Consider the following 21,140-nt stretch of genomic DNA (forward strand, 5'->3'; position numbering starts at 1 on the left):
AATTCCCTTCACTTTTGCACTAACTAAATTTTGTTTAATGATAGGGAATCTAATTCTTTTATGTGAATGGTGGAGTGTAAACCTTACTAAGGTGAATAGGAGTGTTGATGCTAGGGCGATAACCTGTTAGGGTATCGCTGTTCGGCAACGTATCCGTGTTGTTTGCTGCGGGAGTTGCGATCAAGTCGAACTGTGACAGTTTCATGTCTTCTGCGATTGCCACCTGACGATGCTGGTTCCATTTATATATTACGTCCTGGTTTGTGTATCCAACTAAAATATGATTATTAAAGCCAATTAGTATATTTCAGTTGAAAACGGAAGTCGTATTTCATTAAATAAAAAATGCACATCTAAAGAATAAATGAATTACATATATTTGTTTTTTAATTCAAAAGAAAATATGAACGAAACAAACTAAATTTATACAGGTAAAGGAAGGTTCAAAGAGTTATATTTTTTGATAAAAACTTCATGCGGGTCCTTTATATACGACTCCCACGATTTGAAAATATGTAGACGAACTGAGATTACGTTCTCATGAAAATAGTATTTTTTACAGAATACAACTATAATTTTGATATAATATTATTATGGCTGTTAAAAATTTGAATTAAATACATTTTTCGTTTTAAATATTGTAAAAATTAATATTGTTGTGACAATGTCGCTTTAAGGATACATAAATGCACATGTTTGTAAAAACCTACAGCCCCGTCATAATTTGTTCTTAAGAAGTGTCCTAAGATGAGACAGATGCAATTTAAATTGCGTTTGCTGAATTCCTCTCACAATTTTTCCTAGCGTAGGGCTACGATTGAAATTTCCTTACGGAAATTTGCCATCAGTTCAATTTGTCGGAAAATATTAGTTTTGTGCTTGCAAATTACACGCGCTCTTCCGTGTCCTTTGTACAGCGTCGACTTAAAACCAATGAAACAGCTTCGCCAGTTTTATTATGGCTGCATCGGGCGCAAAACTCGTTTCAGATACAGCTTGTCGTACGGAAATTTATCTTATACTGAACAACGATGTAGATTATAATTTGCTAACCTTCATTTTTGTATTTAAGCGATGTGACTGCGATGAGAACGGTGCACAAAGGGACTGGGACTTTTTATTCGCTCCCGAAGGACGCATGCATGAGCGGAAACGTCTACTCCCGGGGATTCACTTAATAAGATATCGAAGCTCGATTTTAATCACCGAATATATTTGTGCAACGCTCTTTGTACTTTTCTTAAAGATTATTATATCGTGAGGTTTAAATTACTTTGTTCCCGTATCGTGTACTTTAATTCAATTCAGACAATAAAGATTTATTACCTTAAACTATGTAACGAGCAGATAATGATTTTATAGACGTGCATGACAACAATCATGTTTTTATGCTTTATTGCCAATAAAATTTATATTAGCCATAATTTTTATTACAGTTTTCTTCCTGTAACGATCAAAAGTTTATTTCAACTATGGCTTTATTTTTGGATTATGTGTTAATTTTGTTTGTCTATTTTAGGATTATTATAGTGCAATAAAAAAATGAATTGGGCAAAATTATTTGATTTGTCATAGTATTTATCTATATACTATATATAAATATTTAAATTTTATTAAATTATTGTTAAATATGAATATTACAAGCCGTATTAAATGTGAATGATAGTTTGTGAAAAAAATCATTTTCCATATATATATATATATATATATATATATATATATATATATATTATCCAAATTCAATTGAATATTTTAATTAAGGTTTTTGTTTCGGATTCACCATTTTTACGACTTCTGTTTAAAATGGCGAATGCGCACAAATCCAATAATTAGTTACTATTAAACAAATTCTAAGAATAAGTTGATTATATTAAAAGTAATTTATTTTATCCGCTGTTAGATCCATTTTTAACAGGTACTATTTAAATTTTTTTAATCAAACAGTGAAGTAACCTTTAACATGCTATAAAAAATATGATTTTGATGTTTAATAAATGTTTAAACACAGTGAATGCGCAAACAAATTGTATAATTACAACTACATTCAAAAGGCAATTAATTTTATGTTTTCAAATATCTTATCCTAATTCATTTGAATATTTTAATTAAGTTTTTTGTGTCGCATCCACCATTTTTACAACTGTTGTTAAAAATGGCGAATGCGCAACTAGTCCAATAATTAGTTACTATTAACACAAATTCTAAGAATAAGTTGATTATATTAAAAGTAATTTATTTTATCCGCTGTTAGATCCATTTTTAACAGGTACTATTTAAATTTTTTTTATTCAAACAGTGAAGTAACATTTAACATACTATAAAAAATATGATTTTGGTGTTTAATAAATGTTTAAATATCGTGAATGCACAAACAAATTGTATAATTACTATTACATCCAAAAGGCAATTAATTTTATGTTTTCAAATATCTTATCCTAATTTATTTGAATGTTTTAATTAAATTTTTTGTTTCGCATCCACCATTTTTACAACTGTTGTTAAAAATGGCGAATGCGCAACTAGTCCAATATGTAATTGTAGTTTAATAACTGGTCTAGTTCCAAATATGTTGAATGAGGATTTTCTACGCAATTGTCTAATTTCTTAGTTGGTATAGGTTTCGGAAAGACCTTCACGTTCTTTAGCTTCACTTTCACAACACTCTTTAAATGTGTTATTAAAATTAATTTTTAAACTCATGCCAATTTTCACAAATACACCATTTTTGACAAAAAAAAAAAAGTTTTAAATGCAATGAGGTAAAAAGTAAATAGCATAGTCAGAAGGGATGTAAAATAAAAGATATACAGTTTATTAATACAAAAAATAATAATTTTTCTAAATACTTACAAGATCCAAATTTAAGTGGACATCTCTGAATATCCATAGGGAAATCCTCTAAATTCATCGGACATCCTGCTTTGATGGTCAGCCTGCAAAAACTTCTCTTTGAAAACTAATCTCAAAGGTAAAATGTCACTGATTGTCTGTGATTAATTAGTGGAACACACAAACACATAATTAAATGTTAAATTTTAACGAATCCATTTATCTGTAAAACAAGCGGATTAAGATAAATTAGTCGAGTCCAACATATAAACTGTTCGTGTGGCATATTGCTAATTAGTATTCTAATTGGTAATTGTTCGAGTTTAGATCAATTTAAACAAGTCCCAATGAATATTTCAACGGGAATAATCATAATTCATTATGTTTGAATCTGTCTTCTGTCAAATGTTCGTTGTGCAAATGTTATTGTAATTTATTGATCATGCATATTTTAAGCATTAGAATAATTATTGCAAATATATACACAGATTTTTCCTAGAAAATTTGGAATATTTTCTTAATTGAAAATCAAACTGGACAGGAAATTTATCGGCGCATCAAACTGCCAATATTGAGTCCTAACAAGATTTTTGTTGACTTGAAACACGTCAACATATCATACATCAATCCATTATGTACGGACAGACGTGCATCCAGAATTGCAGTTAAATGAAACGTGCTGCAGGATACAATACCGATTCGCGCTTTGATGTCTGATCGTAAATTGTTCGACGCATTGTGCACAAACAAATATTAATTGCGTACTGATAATAATTGCGTTCCATTCACTAATACTTCACTCAATTAAACGTCTTTTGTGCGTTCATTAAATTTGGCGTTTTAACCGAACATTTGCGTTAAATCCATTTCAAAATTGAGTGAGCGTTTCGAGTCAGTGTTACACGATTGCGGATTATTGAAATTTCTGTTTTCCCACATTTGTATTTAATATCGGATCATCGGAATCGTTTTCGTATCCAAATACGTATGTAATTCCTTTATTTTATGCCCGGTTGGCCCGGGTGCCGTCTCCGGCACGGCATTTCATTCGGTGCACGTTCCATAAATCCAGAGCGGGGGGGGGGTGAAAAAAGTGCCGCCGATATCGTTCATTGTAATCCGACTGCGGTGGGTCCCCCGCGTTCCGTGTACGCACCATAAACAGCAATTGAACGAAATCCGGTGTCAATGGCGGGCCACGAGACGTCCGTTATTCCATTCCTTAATGGAATGCCGGTTAGACCGATTCAATGGAATTCTACTTCTATGGGGAATTAGGGATATCGATGTTTTTTTGCTTTTATTTGCGGAACTGGGGTTGATTGCCAAATATTTATCAGACACTCAATGAAAATACAAGAATTAGGTGATTGTTATAACTTTAAAATGATTTAGTTTCATAGTTTATATCGTATTCTCTTATTGATTTTCCTAAAATTTTTTTTTATTTTTGTTTAGATATTTTAAAATATTCGTAACTCTCAAATTTTATAATTATATATATATATATATATATATATATATATATATACAGTACAAAAAATAGACATCATGTGCAATATCCCACCATGGGATAAACTTCTACTGTCTCTGTCATGCATGATGTCTCTCTCTAAATTCAGACGGGCCTAACGCTTTTCCTACTGTATATATGGTTAAAGTGGTAGTTACTATTATAGCAAATTCTATATTCATTCATTACTAAAGCTAATTCTATATATTTATTTTCTATAAAATATTACATATATTTTTCTGAATTGAGCTGGACATATAGTTCTAGTCAAATAAAAACATATGCATATAGGATGTTATCAAGGAACCATATTTTTGTCAGATAGTGTATCCTATAATTTACTGATATCACACTTGAGTTTAAACATAATCCGTTTTATATAATTTTTATGATTTTTATTTATTTATTGAACAGTCAAAGGTACAGCAATACCAATAAACAGTTTTAATCTGTTTTTAGTAGCTGATAAAAGATAATTAATAAATATTGTTTCTAATTTCATGTACTAATTTAAAAATAAAAATGAATTTAGAATTTATTTCTTAAAAATAAATTTGTTGTTTTATTTATGACTGGTATTGTAAATATTCTAAAAAGTTACTATAATAAGGATGAACGGAATTTTTTAAAGAATATGTTTAGATTGACCAGTTGCATAGTAGTCTCAGCAATAAGAAAGAAAATAATAAACATTATAGATACTGGCATCAAATTCAAACACTACTCAATTTTTAAATATATTTCAATAAGTTACTGTAATTGTGACCACCACTTTACATTTGAGTATTTGAAGTATTTTTAGAATAAAGATATTCCTTTTTTCTTATAATTTTTTAAATATTAAGAATTTTATGAACTTTTCCAAATATGTATTTAGATTTCTTAAATTTTATATAATATAACTAGAACCATAATTTGATAGAATAAAGAAAATGATTAACAAGGCAAGAGTTATAAAAAATGTATGTGTGTACATTTGCCACATTTTTTATTTTAATTTTCTTGCCATATCTCTTAAAACAAAGTGATGGTAATAAGTTAAAACATTAAAAAAGATAAAATTTTATAATTTGCTTGTAAAGAATTCGATGAACTTCAGAATCAAAGGAAATTTTTTCTTTGATATGTCTTCTATATTTTATATTTACTTTACGTCAGCCGTTAGGGACACCACTCTACAAAATTGACCAGAATATAAATTTTTGTTATTTTGTGATTTTTTATTATAAATAATTTTGTTTTAGTTTAGTGTTTCTTTTACTTTTAATAATAGACACAAAAAATATAACTGACTGAAATTCAAAAAATTCTAAAGAGAATATGATAATTTATGCCTGAAAACTAAAAAAAAATAACTACTTGTTTATTGTAATTTTTAATCTTTTTAGAATATGAGCATCTTTTATTTATAATAACGTAGAAATTTAATATTCCATTTTTCATTTGATTTCTTCAATTTAGAACAACCCCATTTAAATTTTTTTAGATAGATTTTTCAATTACATATAAAATATGTTAACTTTTGGTAGTTCAGAAATGGTTATTAATTTTTATTAAAATATAATAAAATATTTTAATAAATGTTGTCTAAATAAGTCGATAATATACCTAAAATAAAATGAATGAAATCACTTTGTGACAATACACAAGGGACAAATTAAACGCAGACTTGATTCAATTAAGATAACGTCATGCCCCAAAAAATGTACAATAATGAAATTAGGAACGTACTTTTATAAATCACAATCAGAAAAACGTCATTTATTCCAGCATCTCGAAATTAAATTTAATTATTTTTTATACATGCTCCATTATAATGAATACAATTAGACTCAGGCTGATATATCTGGATGCGAAAACATCCAAAAGTTTCAAGTTCATATTTAATTACAAAGTTAGATTAACAGCGTATTCAATCCCCAGCGAATTTGCATAGTTTCACTTGTACACCTGTAAGTGGTAGATGCAAAATAATAATTGACATCCAATTAATTACTGCTATAAACCTAAGCAAAAGCGTCTCTTCAACTGCCAACATTTAATTGATTTCATTCATCAGTGTTTTCTTGATAGAATTTTAAAGACAAACGTTGATTATTTAGTTTACGACACAATAAATGTGATGCTGTTTTTACATAGTATTATATATTAACAAAATTACTTAATAACGGTATAAGTTTGTGAGTGACTGTTTTATGCAGATTATTTTAATTAATTAAAATAATCCTTTTATATTATAATTATTTATAGTGATTTTAAATTTATATAATTTAAATAGTAAAAAAATACCTTGATGAATAAAGTACTCTTCCATCTTGGTACAACCTAACGAATTTGTTTGGCGTGGTGATGGTGTGAAGATAAGACTGCTTCCCATTATAGAAATAAGTATCCGGCTTCCAGATCCTGGCCAACATCGATATACTTAAAGCTAGAGTATCACTCGAGTTTCCGGAGAACGCCAGTCTCCTGTCGATCCAGGATTGTCGGAAGTAACAGTCCATGGAGTAGGTCTGGAAAAATTGATGAATGCTGTTAATAAATTTCGATGCTGACAAGCTATTTTAATTGCGATCAAACTAATTTACTGCCTTTTATTTGCGCAACGATATTATTTTATATTGAGAGATTTATTAGCCAAAACATATTGACGCGTTGGCTTTATTATTTTGTATTTAATCGAATATATAGTTATATGACATGCTCTTTATTTAGATAACAGCTCTGTAAAGGACAGTCGATGAATAAAACTGTTCAAAAGGATGTCTTTGTCTTGGTGTATCAGTTTGTGCTTTAATTAATGTGGAAGCGTTCCAAATTTAAATAGATTTATGTAAACAGTCCATAAGAGCACGTAATTTGCAACGTGATTTAGATTAGTATTGATTAAATTTATTTACAAATATTAAATTGTAATTATCATATATATTATAAGTATATATATATATATATATATATATATATATATATATATATATATATATATATATATATATATATATTAGATTTTTGATATTATTGATTTAAATGATTTCATTCATCAGTGTTTTCTTGATAGAATTTTGAAGACAAACGTTGATTATTTAGTTTACGATGCAATAATTGTGAGGCTGATTTTACATAGTATTATATATTAACCAAATTAAATCACATAAGTATAAATAAAACTGTATAATATTGCGTTCCAAATTTAAATAGATTTATGTAAACAGTCCATAAGAGCACGTAATTTGCAACGTGATTTAGATTAGTGTTGATTAAATTTATTTACAAATATTAAATTGTAATTATCATATATATTATAAGTATATATATTAGATTTTTGATATTATTTATATTATATAAATTACTTTCGCTAAGAAAATTCGCAAACAAATAATTAATCAATCTTTTAGTCCCTTTACAATAATAAATCAATAATAATAACAAAATAAGTGAATTAATAAAAATCCATTATTATCTAGACCTTTTATCATATACAATTTCACATTAACACAATATGTACGAAACAACAGAAAGACAGAAACAGTTACAATACAATAAAGGAAATAACGTCGTAGCAGCCAAAACCGCCACCAATTAAACGGTGTAAAACAGACAGTGCGTTGCGGTTAGCCGCGACTCATCCGACACACGAGGACGATTAGTGATTTTATCTTACCATGTCCACCTCGGAGATGGGTCCCATGCTCCTGACCATGATGTCAACCTCGACGACGGCCGGCGGACCTGCGGACAATCGGTCTGATTCTATCTGGAGTTACGGTGCAACGATCCGGACGATAATGTCCAGGACTTGGCTAATTGGAGTTTAATTCGGTGGATATGGGGGTAGTGATTTGGGATAATTGCGGGAACTGGCTCTGAGATAATTTGCACGTCATGATTAAACAAATTCTATTGGAGTTTTTGACATTTGTTTTGCGGTGAATTACTTCAAATTAATTACAGTATAATTTACGATAACAAGTCAAAGTAACAATGAGTTTACTTTTTTATTTTTTATAACAACTATGTTGTAATTAGTCTTCAGGTACGTTCTGCAAACTTACATATTCAATTTATGTTAACAAACATTTTAATTATAATACACATATAAGTATATAGTTTTTTATTGATATTTAGATTTAAATTATACATTTACAATGTATAATATTAATAATTATTTTATTTAATAATCATGTTTTGTAATAGTTTTAAAATTTTTAGATATTAAATTAATCAGAGTACGAAACAATTTAATTAAATATATTAAGCATCTTGAATAATTAATTATTAACTCTATTAACTTTAATTTTGTTTGCAGAAATACCTAGTTCTAATTTTGTAATTCCAATAAAGAGAAATTTATTAATGATAATTTTATATTAGCATAAATTAATGTAGTGACGTTCAATATGCGTCTTCATCATAATTGTAACATTGAGTCTCGATTAAAATAATGGTGAATGCGTTTAAAATAAATAAAGGTGTTTTTCTAAAATGGGTGATCAAAATTTGGGAGTAGCTATGTCCGATAATAAAGAAAATTTACATATATTTTTTTTTTAATTTCTCCTGAAGAAAAACAGCCCTTAACTTTAAATTTCTCAACCTTTGACCCAATCGTGTTAAATTTCGTACGTATTATTTTAAAATATATACAATTAATGTAAAAGTAAACTTGTTCTATAATCATACAGTAGTTTAGATTCTGGGAAGTTCTTCTCTTTCCTTCGTCCTATTTTCTACACCGCTGATTTTTTTAAACTATTGAGCTTTTCATATTCTTTGCACAATTTAGAAAAAAAGGTTTTCTTAATTTCGATTAACACAATTTTTTAGATAATTTAGTTTAAATATTTATATTAACCTGGTAGCTCACTCACTATTAATTATTGAATTTTAATTTATTTCAAGAAAAAATAAAGTTAATTAAATATTAAGATTTTTAAAAACAATAATAAATATTTTAATAATACTGGCAAAGTTTTGCTTAGTGAAATTCAATATTTTCGATTATTATTTTCCAAAGAAGAAATATAATATTTATGTAGTATATTTTCATAGTATAATAGTATATAAATAATATATTTTACCCAAATTAAGTAATACCGTACCAATTTATTTTTCGCTTTCATCTCTAATGGAATATAATCGAATTCGGGTCCCTTATTAGTGAAATCGGCAGACAAAACAAACATCGAGTGCCGATTGAATGCTCCATTAAGTTATAAATAATTGAGTATTAATGAATAATCGATTCCGCGATCCGGTTGTTGACTCGAGTGCGAGAAGTTTATTGCCTTATCAATTATCGTTATCTCCCATTAATCGGACCCAAATCTGTTGCGGATTTGAGGTCAATAATACAAATACGTTAATTGAGCCATTTGATGTTTTCGTGTTGTACCAGTTAAAACATATTTACCACCAAAATCTGGCCTGACACTGTTGTCGTATCCACTAAGAAGATTATCCAGGAGATTGGAAATGTTCTGGTGGTTGTTGCTTTGCGGTGGTTTCGACGTTGATGATTTCAGCGAGATCTCCGAACTGCGGTGTAACATTTGCAGGAACAATATTATACTTAAAGTGACTTGGACCAGCATCCTTATCTGCAACAAAATTTATTTATGTAATTTTTTTGGTTAATAGGTTTTATGTTACTACGATGGACGTCAAAAGGATTATTGATGATGTAGTCTTGAGTTTAAGGAGCAAAAAATGTTTGATGAATGCTCAACAAGGGTTTCTGGGTCTTGCTTTAGGATATTAAGACATATAACTAATATTTTATGGTGATGTCTCTCTCTTTTATCTTTAAATATAACTTAATTTTGTTAAAAATCATTAAATTAAATATTATAAATATATATAAGACTATGAAACTGTGTAACTACAAAACTAGGTTGTCAGGAAATAGTAATGCCAACGAAAAGTCAATCAAATACTTATCTATTTCAAAATTTATCTTACAACTTCAATAACCTACATACAGTCTAATTCCTTTTTCCGCTTACATCGACATTCGAAAGTATCCATTTCAATTACCACGACATCAAACACGGCTCAATTTGCAGTCGATAAAACGTCCCGAAATTTGCAAATCAAAAAGATACAAGTGCAACTCAAAACAAAAAATCTGTCACCGTGTCCTTCAATTTGATACATATTTATATGCGCATATGTATCGCATTTGATTACAAGCCCAGAGTCCCCAGACGCACCGGGTACCGAATCCCATTAAAATTCTTGATGGACCACCATTCTTTACCTTGCAAACTATTAACTGGATCCCAAGATTAATTCGCCCGTTGAATATGTAATATGGCTTTGTTTAAATGTACTGCACCGACCTGTTTTTAGTTAATGAATTGGTTTGGCCTTTCTATTGCCTGGAGGAATACAAAGAATCGTTTAGCATAAATTATGCGCGTGTTTTAATTTTTATTGCAGCACATTCTTTCTTGTATACAAGGAGTAAACGTTATTTGAAATTGAATAGTTAAGTCAATTTTAAATTAGTAAAATTAATTTCTTATTACTTTTTTATTATTTGTTTTAATCTCAAAATTAATGTTGATAAATTTCATATCGGTTACTAATTAACTTATTGGCATCAAGTTGATTCATTAAAGTATTAATCACAGAACTTTAGCAAAATTAGTTACCCTTAGAAAATGACACGAATATTAATACCAATAAATTCTAACATTCCCTTCTTAATTAGAAAATATTAACTAAACATTAGATGCTTTCACCTAAGTAGATTCCTGTTGAGAAAGGTTTTACGAAGACGAAATAAACGGAGGGTGAAAAACTGCAAAGTAATTGTGTAATTTCTACAAGCTATACAATTTAGAAGCTAATTATCTCACTGATGACTATTAGAAAAACGCATGGGACCTGAACACCCTTCAAAACAGCTGACCGAAGTAGAAAATGCGAAGAAAGGGAAACTTTTAATTATTTCAATCTACCATCCCTTTAAGCAACTTAGTTATTTGTATTTTGTTTGAAATACACACAAATTTATTAACTCTTGCAACATATGCGCTACTTCACGCTGATACTGATATAACAGCGGCATAAACGGATTATTCCGATCCGCACAAATATGACTGCCGTGCAAAAGTTTCCGAACTGGGCTGGATCCACCAAATCCGGCAACAGATATAAAATTCGTTTAAAAACTAGTTAGTGGATGATCAAATGCGGTGAACCCATGAATCCCGTTTTGATACACTGTGACAAAACTTTTATAAACGTTTAACCATTCAAATGATATGTGCTAAATTACTTTTTAATTGCTTACTCATATACAAAATTGTTTTTTACCACTATAATAGAAAATTCTATTGGTTGGTTGGTTTCTGATATATTTGAAAATAGAAAAGGAGAAGTTAAAATAGGCTAAAAATGTTATATTGATTAACATTAATTTTTTTAGAGTTACACTATTCGCGGATTAAAAAAATGCGACCCAATTTCTGTATTCGCGACTAAAGATTTCTTTATTCGCGGATCTAAATCTGAACATCGGTACAATATCCTTTCTAAACGCGTCGCCAAATGGACTAATAAAAAAGTAGAATATTAAAAGTAATTTATTTTATCCGCTGTTAGATCCATTTTTAACAGGCACTATTTAAATTTTTTTAATTAATCAGAAAAGTAACATTTAAAATACTATAAAAAATATGATTTTGATGTTTAATATATGTTTAAACATCGTGAATGCGCAAACAAATTGTATAATTACAACTACATCCAAAAGGCAATTAATTTTATGTTTTCAAATAACTTATCCTAATTCATTTGAATATTTTAATTAAGTTTTTTGTTTCGCATCCACCATTTTTACAAATGTTGTTAAAAATGGCGAATGCGCCACCAATCCAATAATTAGTTACTATTAAACAAATTCTAATAATAAGTTGATTATATTAAAAGTAATTTATTTTACCCGCTGTTAGATCCATTTTTAACAGGTACTATTTAATTTTTTTTAATTAATCAGTAAAGTAACCTTTAAAATACTATAAAAAATATGATTTTGATGTTTAATATATGTTTAAACATCGTGAATGCGCAAACAAATTGAATAATTACAACTACATCCAAAAGGCAATTAATTTTATGTTTTCAAATATCTCATCCTAATTCATTTGAATATTTTAATTAAGTTTTTTGCTTCGCATCCACCATTTTTACAACTGTTGTTAAAATGGCGAATGCGCAACCAGTCCAATACATATTATATTTATAAAATAAATAGTATTAGTTTTTATTCGTTAATTATTATAAATAAGATTTATTTAGCAACGAGGAAGAATGCTAAAGGCACAATTAACTTCAGTATTGACGTTTTAAATCTTCAGAATTTCATTTCTTTCGTAAATGATTGAACTAAGAAAAACATAAAAAATAGTCACATGGTGAAATATTTGAACCACATGGTAGATAAGGTAAAATTGAAAATTTATTCAGAAAAATTATGAATCAGAAATGTACATTATTTTAAATTTAGTTTTAATTTGATTGATGGCAAATCTAATAATGGAAATTTATGTATTAAATAGTTCTATTTATCAAGTTAAAATCTATCCAATAAAGTCATGTCGAGATTGGAGCAAAAAATGATATTTGACTCTTCTGAAAATATATGAATATTGACAAGAAAATCTTTTCGCCTTGACTGAATTTTTTATAGAAGCCGCAAAAATTAAATTTGACCACTGATAAACGGGTAAATTCAAAAGTGGAACGTCAAATTTCCAAATGGACTCGCAGCTATGTCAACACTTCATCGTACCTTCGCAGCAAACTGAATCGGTTGCAAACAAACACGAACTATTATTTTAACCAGCCAAAAGTTAATTATTCGTTCATTAAAACTTCTGACTGGCCGTGGGGAGATTCGAGGCTCATTCGTTTTTCGGTGTCTTTGATGTCGGATAATGCATTATGGATAACGAGGGCGCATCAGCATCCAACCCCAGCCGTGTAACGCAACGATATGACGGCAAGCCTTCCGCCAAATTACTGGTCCATCGGTGATGACACCCGTTCCTTCGTAAAAATCGCTCGATCAACCGGTGAATTACGACGACACGAGTGCCGCTTAGTTCCGACTTTTCGGTGGTCGTTAAGATTAGAGGGTTAAAAAAATTACATTGTCCTCATTAGTTCGCTGTGTCATTAATGGACGGTCTTTAAAATGTGTGACGTGTGATATGGACAACTTGGGCACAGTTTCGAAACGTTCATTTAAATTCGTTTTTAATCTTTTACCAGTTGTCAGTCATAGAAGGGGAAATAAAGTATTTTCAGACGGCGACTATTTAATCTGTTGGATCTAATTTCATTCTGAAACGAAACTAATGAAAAATCTGTAATTCTTACACCGTTAAATTGGATATTTCGCAACGTCAAACTTTACAAACGATGTGCAATAATTTTATTTCGTTTTTCTTGGCAAATTCGTTTTTTTTTCATGTTGTAACAAATTTGGAATTACTGAAATTTGTCCAAAACTAATCCTATTGACACAAACTGTGCAATAAAACTTTTAAATAACATTATGTTTATAAAATATGCAAAAATTTAAATATAAAATAGTATTAAATTTTTATCTATGCTCCACAGCCTCAAAATAACTAAATAATCCTAGAAGCGGTGCATTTTCCATTTCTATATTAATATGTTATCGACCCTAACTTGTTTCAGATAGGAAACTCGATTACGTAAGTAGATTTAAGTTGGGACTTCTAAACAATCCAGTGATAGAAATTACTCAGCAAAATATCCGGGTATATAACAGGCTTTGTGATAAGATGTCTATACATATCCTCTATCTAATTTCCATAATAATTTATGGATGATGTATGCATTACCAATTTGAACAATCAAATCAAATTATAAGTTAATTTTATCATTAAAATTAATATTTTCTGTAATTTATATAATTTTATTATATTAAACTATATATAATAACAATAAATTTGAATTATTTAGTATGAATTACTGCACCTATGAAAAAATATTGATTATGTATTTATTTGAGAAATAAAATATAAAATTAACTTATTTTTGTATTATTTGTTGTAATAAAGATTTAAATGCTATTTTTTATTTTCATAAGTACTTTTATTAATTTAATAATTGCTTTTAAATTTATAAAATAAAACATAATTTGAAAATATTTATTCTTTCTATTCTTAAATTTGTTGTTGTTATGGCAAATGTCTAATAATTTTTTTATTAATGAAAATGTATTAGTCAAAATAATTCAAAATTTGTTTTTAATTGATTTGTTCATTATAATATTTTTTAAAAATATTTAATATTTGTTTATTAAGAAAACTAAGATTTATTTTAGTCATTGAAGGTTAAAATATTTTATATTCATTTCGGGCCACCATGTATATTTATTTGTCAAATTTATGTTAATTTAATTAATGCACTGAAAATTTAACATTTTGGTCCCCATTTCCGCAATGAATTACAGCATCTTTAGAAACCCATGGATACCATGAACCCACTACGCCCCATCACCAGCTAGATTCAAAACGCGTTTTATTAAATTCTAAGACGAACCCATTAAATTTAATTACAATTGCCCAAATTATATTCAGACACGGCAACTGTTTTCATCGACCCCTTCCGGATGCTGTATGATTGCTACGTGATTTGGACCATTTTAATGCTATGCGCCATGAAATAATTACAACAAGATAATAACTGGACCGCTGCCAAAGATATTTAGGACAGGTATTGTTTCAAGCGGCGATTCTATCGAACGTGTTTTTCGACGCGTTGTTTATCTGAATTTTGTTTCGCGTTCGATGTTGCAGAGATAAAATACAAAAAGAATTTGCATGTTTTATTCGAGGTGTTCAATGCTTAAGCAATTTAGCCCACGGTTTCGGGCTGTTAATCCGTGAATTGTCTGCTTAAGTTTTGTTCCTTGGATTTCTTTTACGATGTCGCTCGTTTGTTCCCCGCCTGTCTTTTTCACGTCCATTCGTTCCACGAGGAACTATGAAAAAGATGAATTTCCTCAACCGAGTGGCGCTTTGTTCGAAATTATATTGTGCAGTTTTATGGTAATTAGGTTTTAATAACGCATTATCATAACACGTTCGCCATAAATTTCCACTCTTTTATCTTAAGCTATGTGGAAATCCCTAATACCCCTATGAATATGCAAGGACAATTCGTCGTCGAGTTTTTTAAACAAGATTAGCCACAAAACATTGGTTGGTACACGAATCGCAATTAAGTACATGAGAGTAGTTCGCAGAATGCACATATAACAAGTCGAACATCAAAGAACCCTAAACAACCGCAAAATTCACATTGAATTTCATAACCAGACGTAATTAATTCGTAGTATTCCAAGTTTCCAGCGAAAGTGCGGTGCGATCGGAAAGTTTTCGCTTCTTTCCGTCTGGATTTGAGGTAAACGAAGAATTTTCTACGGTATAAATGCGACGTGTGTTATTTATGAGTTGGAAATCGATGGCATTGTGTATTATGTATAAGTACGAAAGAAACACATAAACCCACTTTAGACAAGTTTTTATGAAAAGCTTATCGTTGAAAAATTAATTTATGAGTTGTTAAAGATGTTTAAGGTAAAGGATTTTAAATTTAACATAACCTGCAGACTTTAGTAAACAATCATAAACGTTTATATTCTATTAAAATTATTTTTCAAAATAATATATGTAAAGTGTTTATGAAAGTAATTTAGATTACTCAAAAAATATTTGTTTTTAAATTAGTTCATTCATTATTGGCTTAAAAGACAAAGAAGAAATTGTTGGAGGTCGTGGTATTAGAAGTTTACAAAATCTCTTTGTGAGTACTCATGGAGTTTCTAAGTAGAGGCAGAACTTTCATTTGACGAAATTGCCAATCAGATGAACTGGACCCGCAGGAGATTCTGGTTGCTGTGGCGGGGCCTTTTGTATCACTGTCAGATTGTGTTTCTTCTCATAGATTATCGAACTGAAAAGTTGGAGTGGTGAAGATAATAACATCTTTATAGTATGGAATGTAATAAAATTGTCTTCAATCATGAGTTGCTCTTTTGTTTGGCTATTAGAGTCAATTTGCTTCAGTTTTCCAACAGAATGATCCTAAACCTTGGTTAATTTGAAGTGTTTCTGCCATTCTCACATAAATTTTTTGCCACTGTCGATCAGACATTCGGACTTATAACAAAAACTAAAAGAAGCTGGTCTCTATGGTAGAAAATTAGCAAAGAAGCCCTTCATTTCTACAAAAAATAGAGCGGCGAGACTCTATTCTTTTGCAAGAGAACAAAATAATAATGACAAGTTGTTTTTAATTTTGGGTAAATACTTTCAATTTGAACTTAATTGTAAATGTAAATAATTTATTTCATAAAATAATTTAAGAGTTTTAGTTTATATCGGTTAAATCAATTAATTTAATATTTATTTATATTAATTCAATGTTTATTGTAAGCTTTAAATATTTTAATATATTAAAGATATCAAATTAATTAATACATTATTTTTTTACATTAATCAAAAGTTATTTTTCTATTTTAAATGAATATTTCGTAGAACACGTTTAATAAAATAAAAGTTTTATATCCACCACTTGTACCATATTGAATTTCAGCAGCAGTAAACCTAAAACTATGAAACAAACTACATCAGTTTAGTGTCTACACAATGATAGTTTTGGTTTTCATTGAACTGTAGGAAAGTTTCATTCCTTGCACTATATAAAATTTTATATTACCACTTTGAACTCCAAACTTACACTTGCTACAGAATTCCAACAACTCCACTCGTTAATTCGTACATGGGCTATTTTATTTATTATTTATTTAGTTATAACACCCCGGTATTTAATTGTATATTAAAACTTTATTTATTAGTTTACACAATTATTTGTATACAAGTTGAACAAAAAAAGTCTGTTAGAAGAACCCTTTTGATGAAAGATAATTGTGCGAAGGAGTATTAACATGGGAAATCCAAGCAACAAAAGTCGAGTGGTCGATCCGTCAAATATTTGGAATCGAACCGTGATGTTTTCAGTTTGGCCCCGGATATTCAAGATTGCCTTATTTGCAGAAAACTCAACGGGCGTATGCAGTTAGCGATCTGATTGAAGTGGTTTACACTGTAACAGTTACTAATGCAGGCACATGGCAACACCTTCGGCTATTTATTGGAAATCGTGACACAGCAAACTACTTCGCCATTCCACCCCCTTGGCAGATCTGGTATTTAATAGAGCACCGCGTAGGCCCCGGATCGTCTGGCCCCCGGGACTTAAGACAATCGTTTTATTCGCTAAATGAGGCCAAAGTACTTTTATATGTTCCCGCTAAATGTCTCGATTTCCGGTCCATGAATTACTTAGCCAATCAACCTTGAATATAATACTGATAAAAATAAGATTCACTGAAATGATTTTAAATAATTAATTAAAGGCAATTTACACATTCTAAATAGTTCGATGTTATAAATTTTTCTTAAAATTTGTGAGCAATTTTGAAATTTTCATTTGTCTTGATAAAAGTGAACTTTTAAGTATCCATATCATTGTGAGATTGTGAGTTATAGAGTATGTTTGATAACAACAAAACGGCAACATAATTGTTTATTTGTGGGTTATAATATGTATTGGACTGGTTGCGCATTCGCCATTTTTAACAACAGTTGTAAAAATGGCGACACAAAAAACTTAATTAAAATATTCAAATGAATTAGGATAAGACATTTGAAAACATAACATTAATTGCCTTTTGGATGTAGTTGTAATTATAAAATTTGTTTGCGTATTTACGATATTTAAACATTTATTAAACATCATAACCATATTTTTTATAGTATTTTAAAGGTTACTTTACTGAAACTTAATTAAAATATTCAAATGAATTAGGATAAGATATTTGAAAATATAAAATTAATTCTTAACTTCTAAACATCTTTTTTTCAAATATTTCAGTAGTTTTTGAATATAATTGTTCCATATTTCTTTCCACTGGTTTGGAATTTTGTTGAGTTCACTGAAATTTGACAGTCTTATTAAATGGATTTTCCGGTCAATTACATTCAAGACTTTCAACTAGATTGAACTCTGGGCTTTGTGCTGGTCAAAATGTTATACCTACACATTTGGAAACGAACCATTCTTTTAATAACTTAGACGTGTGTTTTGGATCGTGACGATAAATGAAACAATCCATTATCCCGTCTATCGATAACAAGAGGGCCAATGCCAAACCCAGAAAAAGACCTTAAATGATAACCCATCCTTCACCATGTTCCACACATTGGTGTTCTCACCCATGAAATGCCATCAGATTTGAATAACTAGACTTCCATCGAAAAACAAAATTGTTTTCCATTGTCCAATTGTCCAGTTCAATATATAAAATTAAACAAACTATTTAATTTTTCAGGTCGATTTTAGGTGAAGTGCCAAAAAAATAATAATTATAACAAATATTAAGGAAACTTATTTGTTAAAAATTAAATTACATATTTATGTATAAAAAACAGAAGAAAAAATAAAAATATGCATTTCATAATCTGAATTAAGTTAATTTTAATTGAATATTTTACATGGTATTTTTAAAAAAATATTAGACAAATTAATTTTATTGAAACGTGGATTTATTTGAAATGTAAAATTTATTTGAAATTTGAATATAACCAAAAAATAATTAATATTTTCATGGAGATGCATTTTATAAACAAAAAATATAAATAAAAATGGTTATTTCATGATCTAAAGTTTATTTTAATTGAATATGTTACAAATATGATTCTGCTACATCAAATATGAATTCATAATTAATTAAAAATGTTAAAACATATTAAACAAAACAAAATAATTTCAAGATATTTAAGCTATTCTAATTTAATATCAATTATAAAATTTTAGAGTTGATTTCACAAACATGTATTGATTTTTAATCATATATTTTTAATTAAATATATGTATGAAATGGATGTTTCGTAACTAATTTACGAATGAAATATAAAATTGTTATTCACTTCTAAAATTTATCTACGAAAAGTTAAAAACTATTTAAATATGAAACTTCAATAAAAATCATCAAGTCAAAAGATTCCAGTTATAAAATTGTTTGTAATCGAATTTAAATTTTGCTCTTCTAATTACTGCACCGGTTTGAATTAAGTCGCCTGATTTCATTCCAACTAAATGAACCGAAAAGTTAAAAACTCTTCCATATTTAATGGGCATTGAGCCTGGCACGATAAAAACTTATTTAAAATTCATTGTCTATAAACAAAAAAATGTTAAAGCCTATCACTAATCCACCTCTTATTGTGTCATTCCATTCATTTTAGTATACTGAAATTATTTTGATTCGTCCCCTTCTATTATAAGTATCGATTCGCACTGATTTAGGGCCTCTTGATACCTCTTTACGTTGGGGGAATAATAAAACTCTATTGGGGGGCAAAAAATTACGATGTAATTAGATCTCGGCTCACCACCAAAAATTTAACAAGCCCAAAAGATATCACAGTCTGGTTGACGTTCACGGTTTTACCTAATAACATTGATAATGCTCAACAGAGAAAGTTAATTTGCGAAACACTCGATTCGTTGAGATCCTCAAATGATTTGTCTGTGGTTGCGGAAAGTTATCCGATAGGTGTATTACGTAAGAGAAACGAACTCAGAATTTTAAGTTGGAGAATTATCTAGGACAACCTTTAATGCTTTAAGCCGTTTTGTTTGTCTGTTCGATTTTCTAACAAGTCACTTAAAATATTGCGCAAGAGGATTCCGTATTCGTATTTATCCGCTCGACATGTGAATACAAATTGAGACGTCATATGTAATCAAATTTAATAAAGGCAAAATTGCATCGTAACGTCTCCTAATTTGCATCACAAAATCCATGAAGACGGCCGAAATGACCACGACAGTATGTAGTCAATCGAAATTTGAACGAATCGGCTTCAGTTAACATCATGACGGGAAAATTTGTTTGTTACATCGAAATGATGGACATAACGTAACGGACTTGCACATGAATTATGAAACTTTGATGACATTTATCGTGTGTTATTCATTTGTACCGGATAAATAATTCCACAAGGATTACTCCATTCGAAATCAAAAACAATGGAAATGTGTACGCGTTCACTCAATAACTAACTAACAATTCATCGAACTGATTTCATAAAGCATTAAAAAGGTTTTACAAATTTAATTTAACTGAGCTTTTGTCATATTTTTAATTTGTAAATTATATATATATATATATATATATATATATATATATATATATATGGAATGAAATTGATTGGAAAATCCATGAAAAATGACTGTCAAATTTGAATGAACTCTACGAAGAAGTTCAAAATCAATGGAAATGAATATTGACCGATTATATTGAAAAGCTACTGAAATTAATGAATTTTTTTGAAATATTAATCAACACCTAACTAAGCCTAATATTACCGTATTGTTGTTATCAAACATACTGCATAACTGACAATAATATGGATATTTAAACGTAAACTTTTAACAAGACACATGAAAATTTCTGATTAAGTTAATATTGTTTTGTAAAATTTTAATAATATCGATATACATCAAATGAAATTTAACAACATTCAGTTTATTTACAATGAATTTAAACTGAACTAATAAAAACTATATTTGAAATTACAAAATTACATTTAAGCACATTAATTAATTTTTGTTGTGGCATATTTAATTTATTTGCATTTAATCCATATTATGAAAGTCAAAATTATATTATAAAATGTAAATTTAA

General features: G+C 28.9%; 1 protein-coding gene across 1 annotated transcript in view; it reads right to left on the reverse strand.

The window, feature by feature from the left end:
• Nucleotides 1–21,140, reverse strand: part of LOC109595255 (gamma-aminobutyric acid receptor alpha-like) — a 31,377-nt gene that overhangs the window by 1,752 nt on the left and 8,485 nt on the right. The window contains exons 2-6 of the mRNA XM_049969721.1: nt 9,753–9,939; nt 8,004–8,071; nt 6,632–6,855; nt 2,851–2,933; nt 88–273 (exon numbers count right to left, since the gene is read on the reverse strand). Of these exons, the coding sequence (XP_049825678.1) occupies nt 88–273; nt 2,851–2,933; nt 6,632–6,855; nt 8,004–8,071; nt 9,753–9,933 (742 nt within the window). The 5' untranslated portion in view covers nt 9,934–9,939. The remainder of the gene's footprint in view (nt 1–87; nt 274–2,850; nt 2,934–6,631; nt 6,856–8,003; nt 8,072–9,752; nt 9,940–21,140) is intronic.

This window comes from Aethina tumida, chromosome 7, assembly GCF_024364675.1.
Source record: "Aethina tumida isolate Nest 87 chromosome 7, icAetTumi1.1, whole genome shotgun sequence".
In the NCBI taxonomy this organism is placed as follows: Eukaryota; Metazoa; Arthropoda; class Insecta; order Coleoptera; family Nitidulidae; genus Aethina; species Aethina tumida.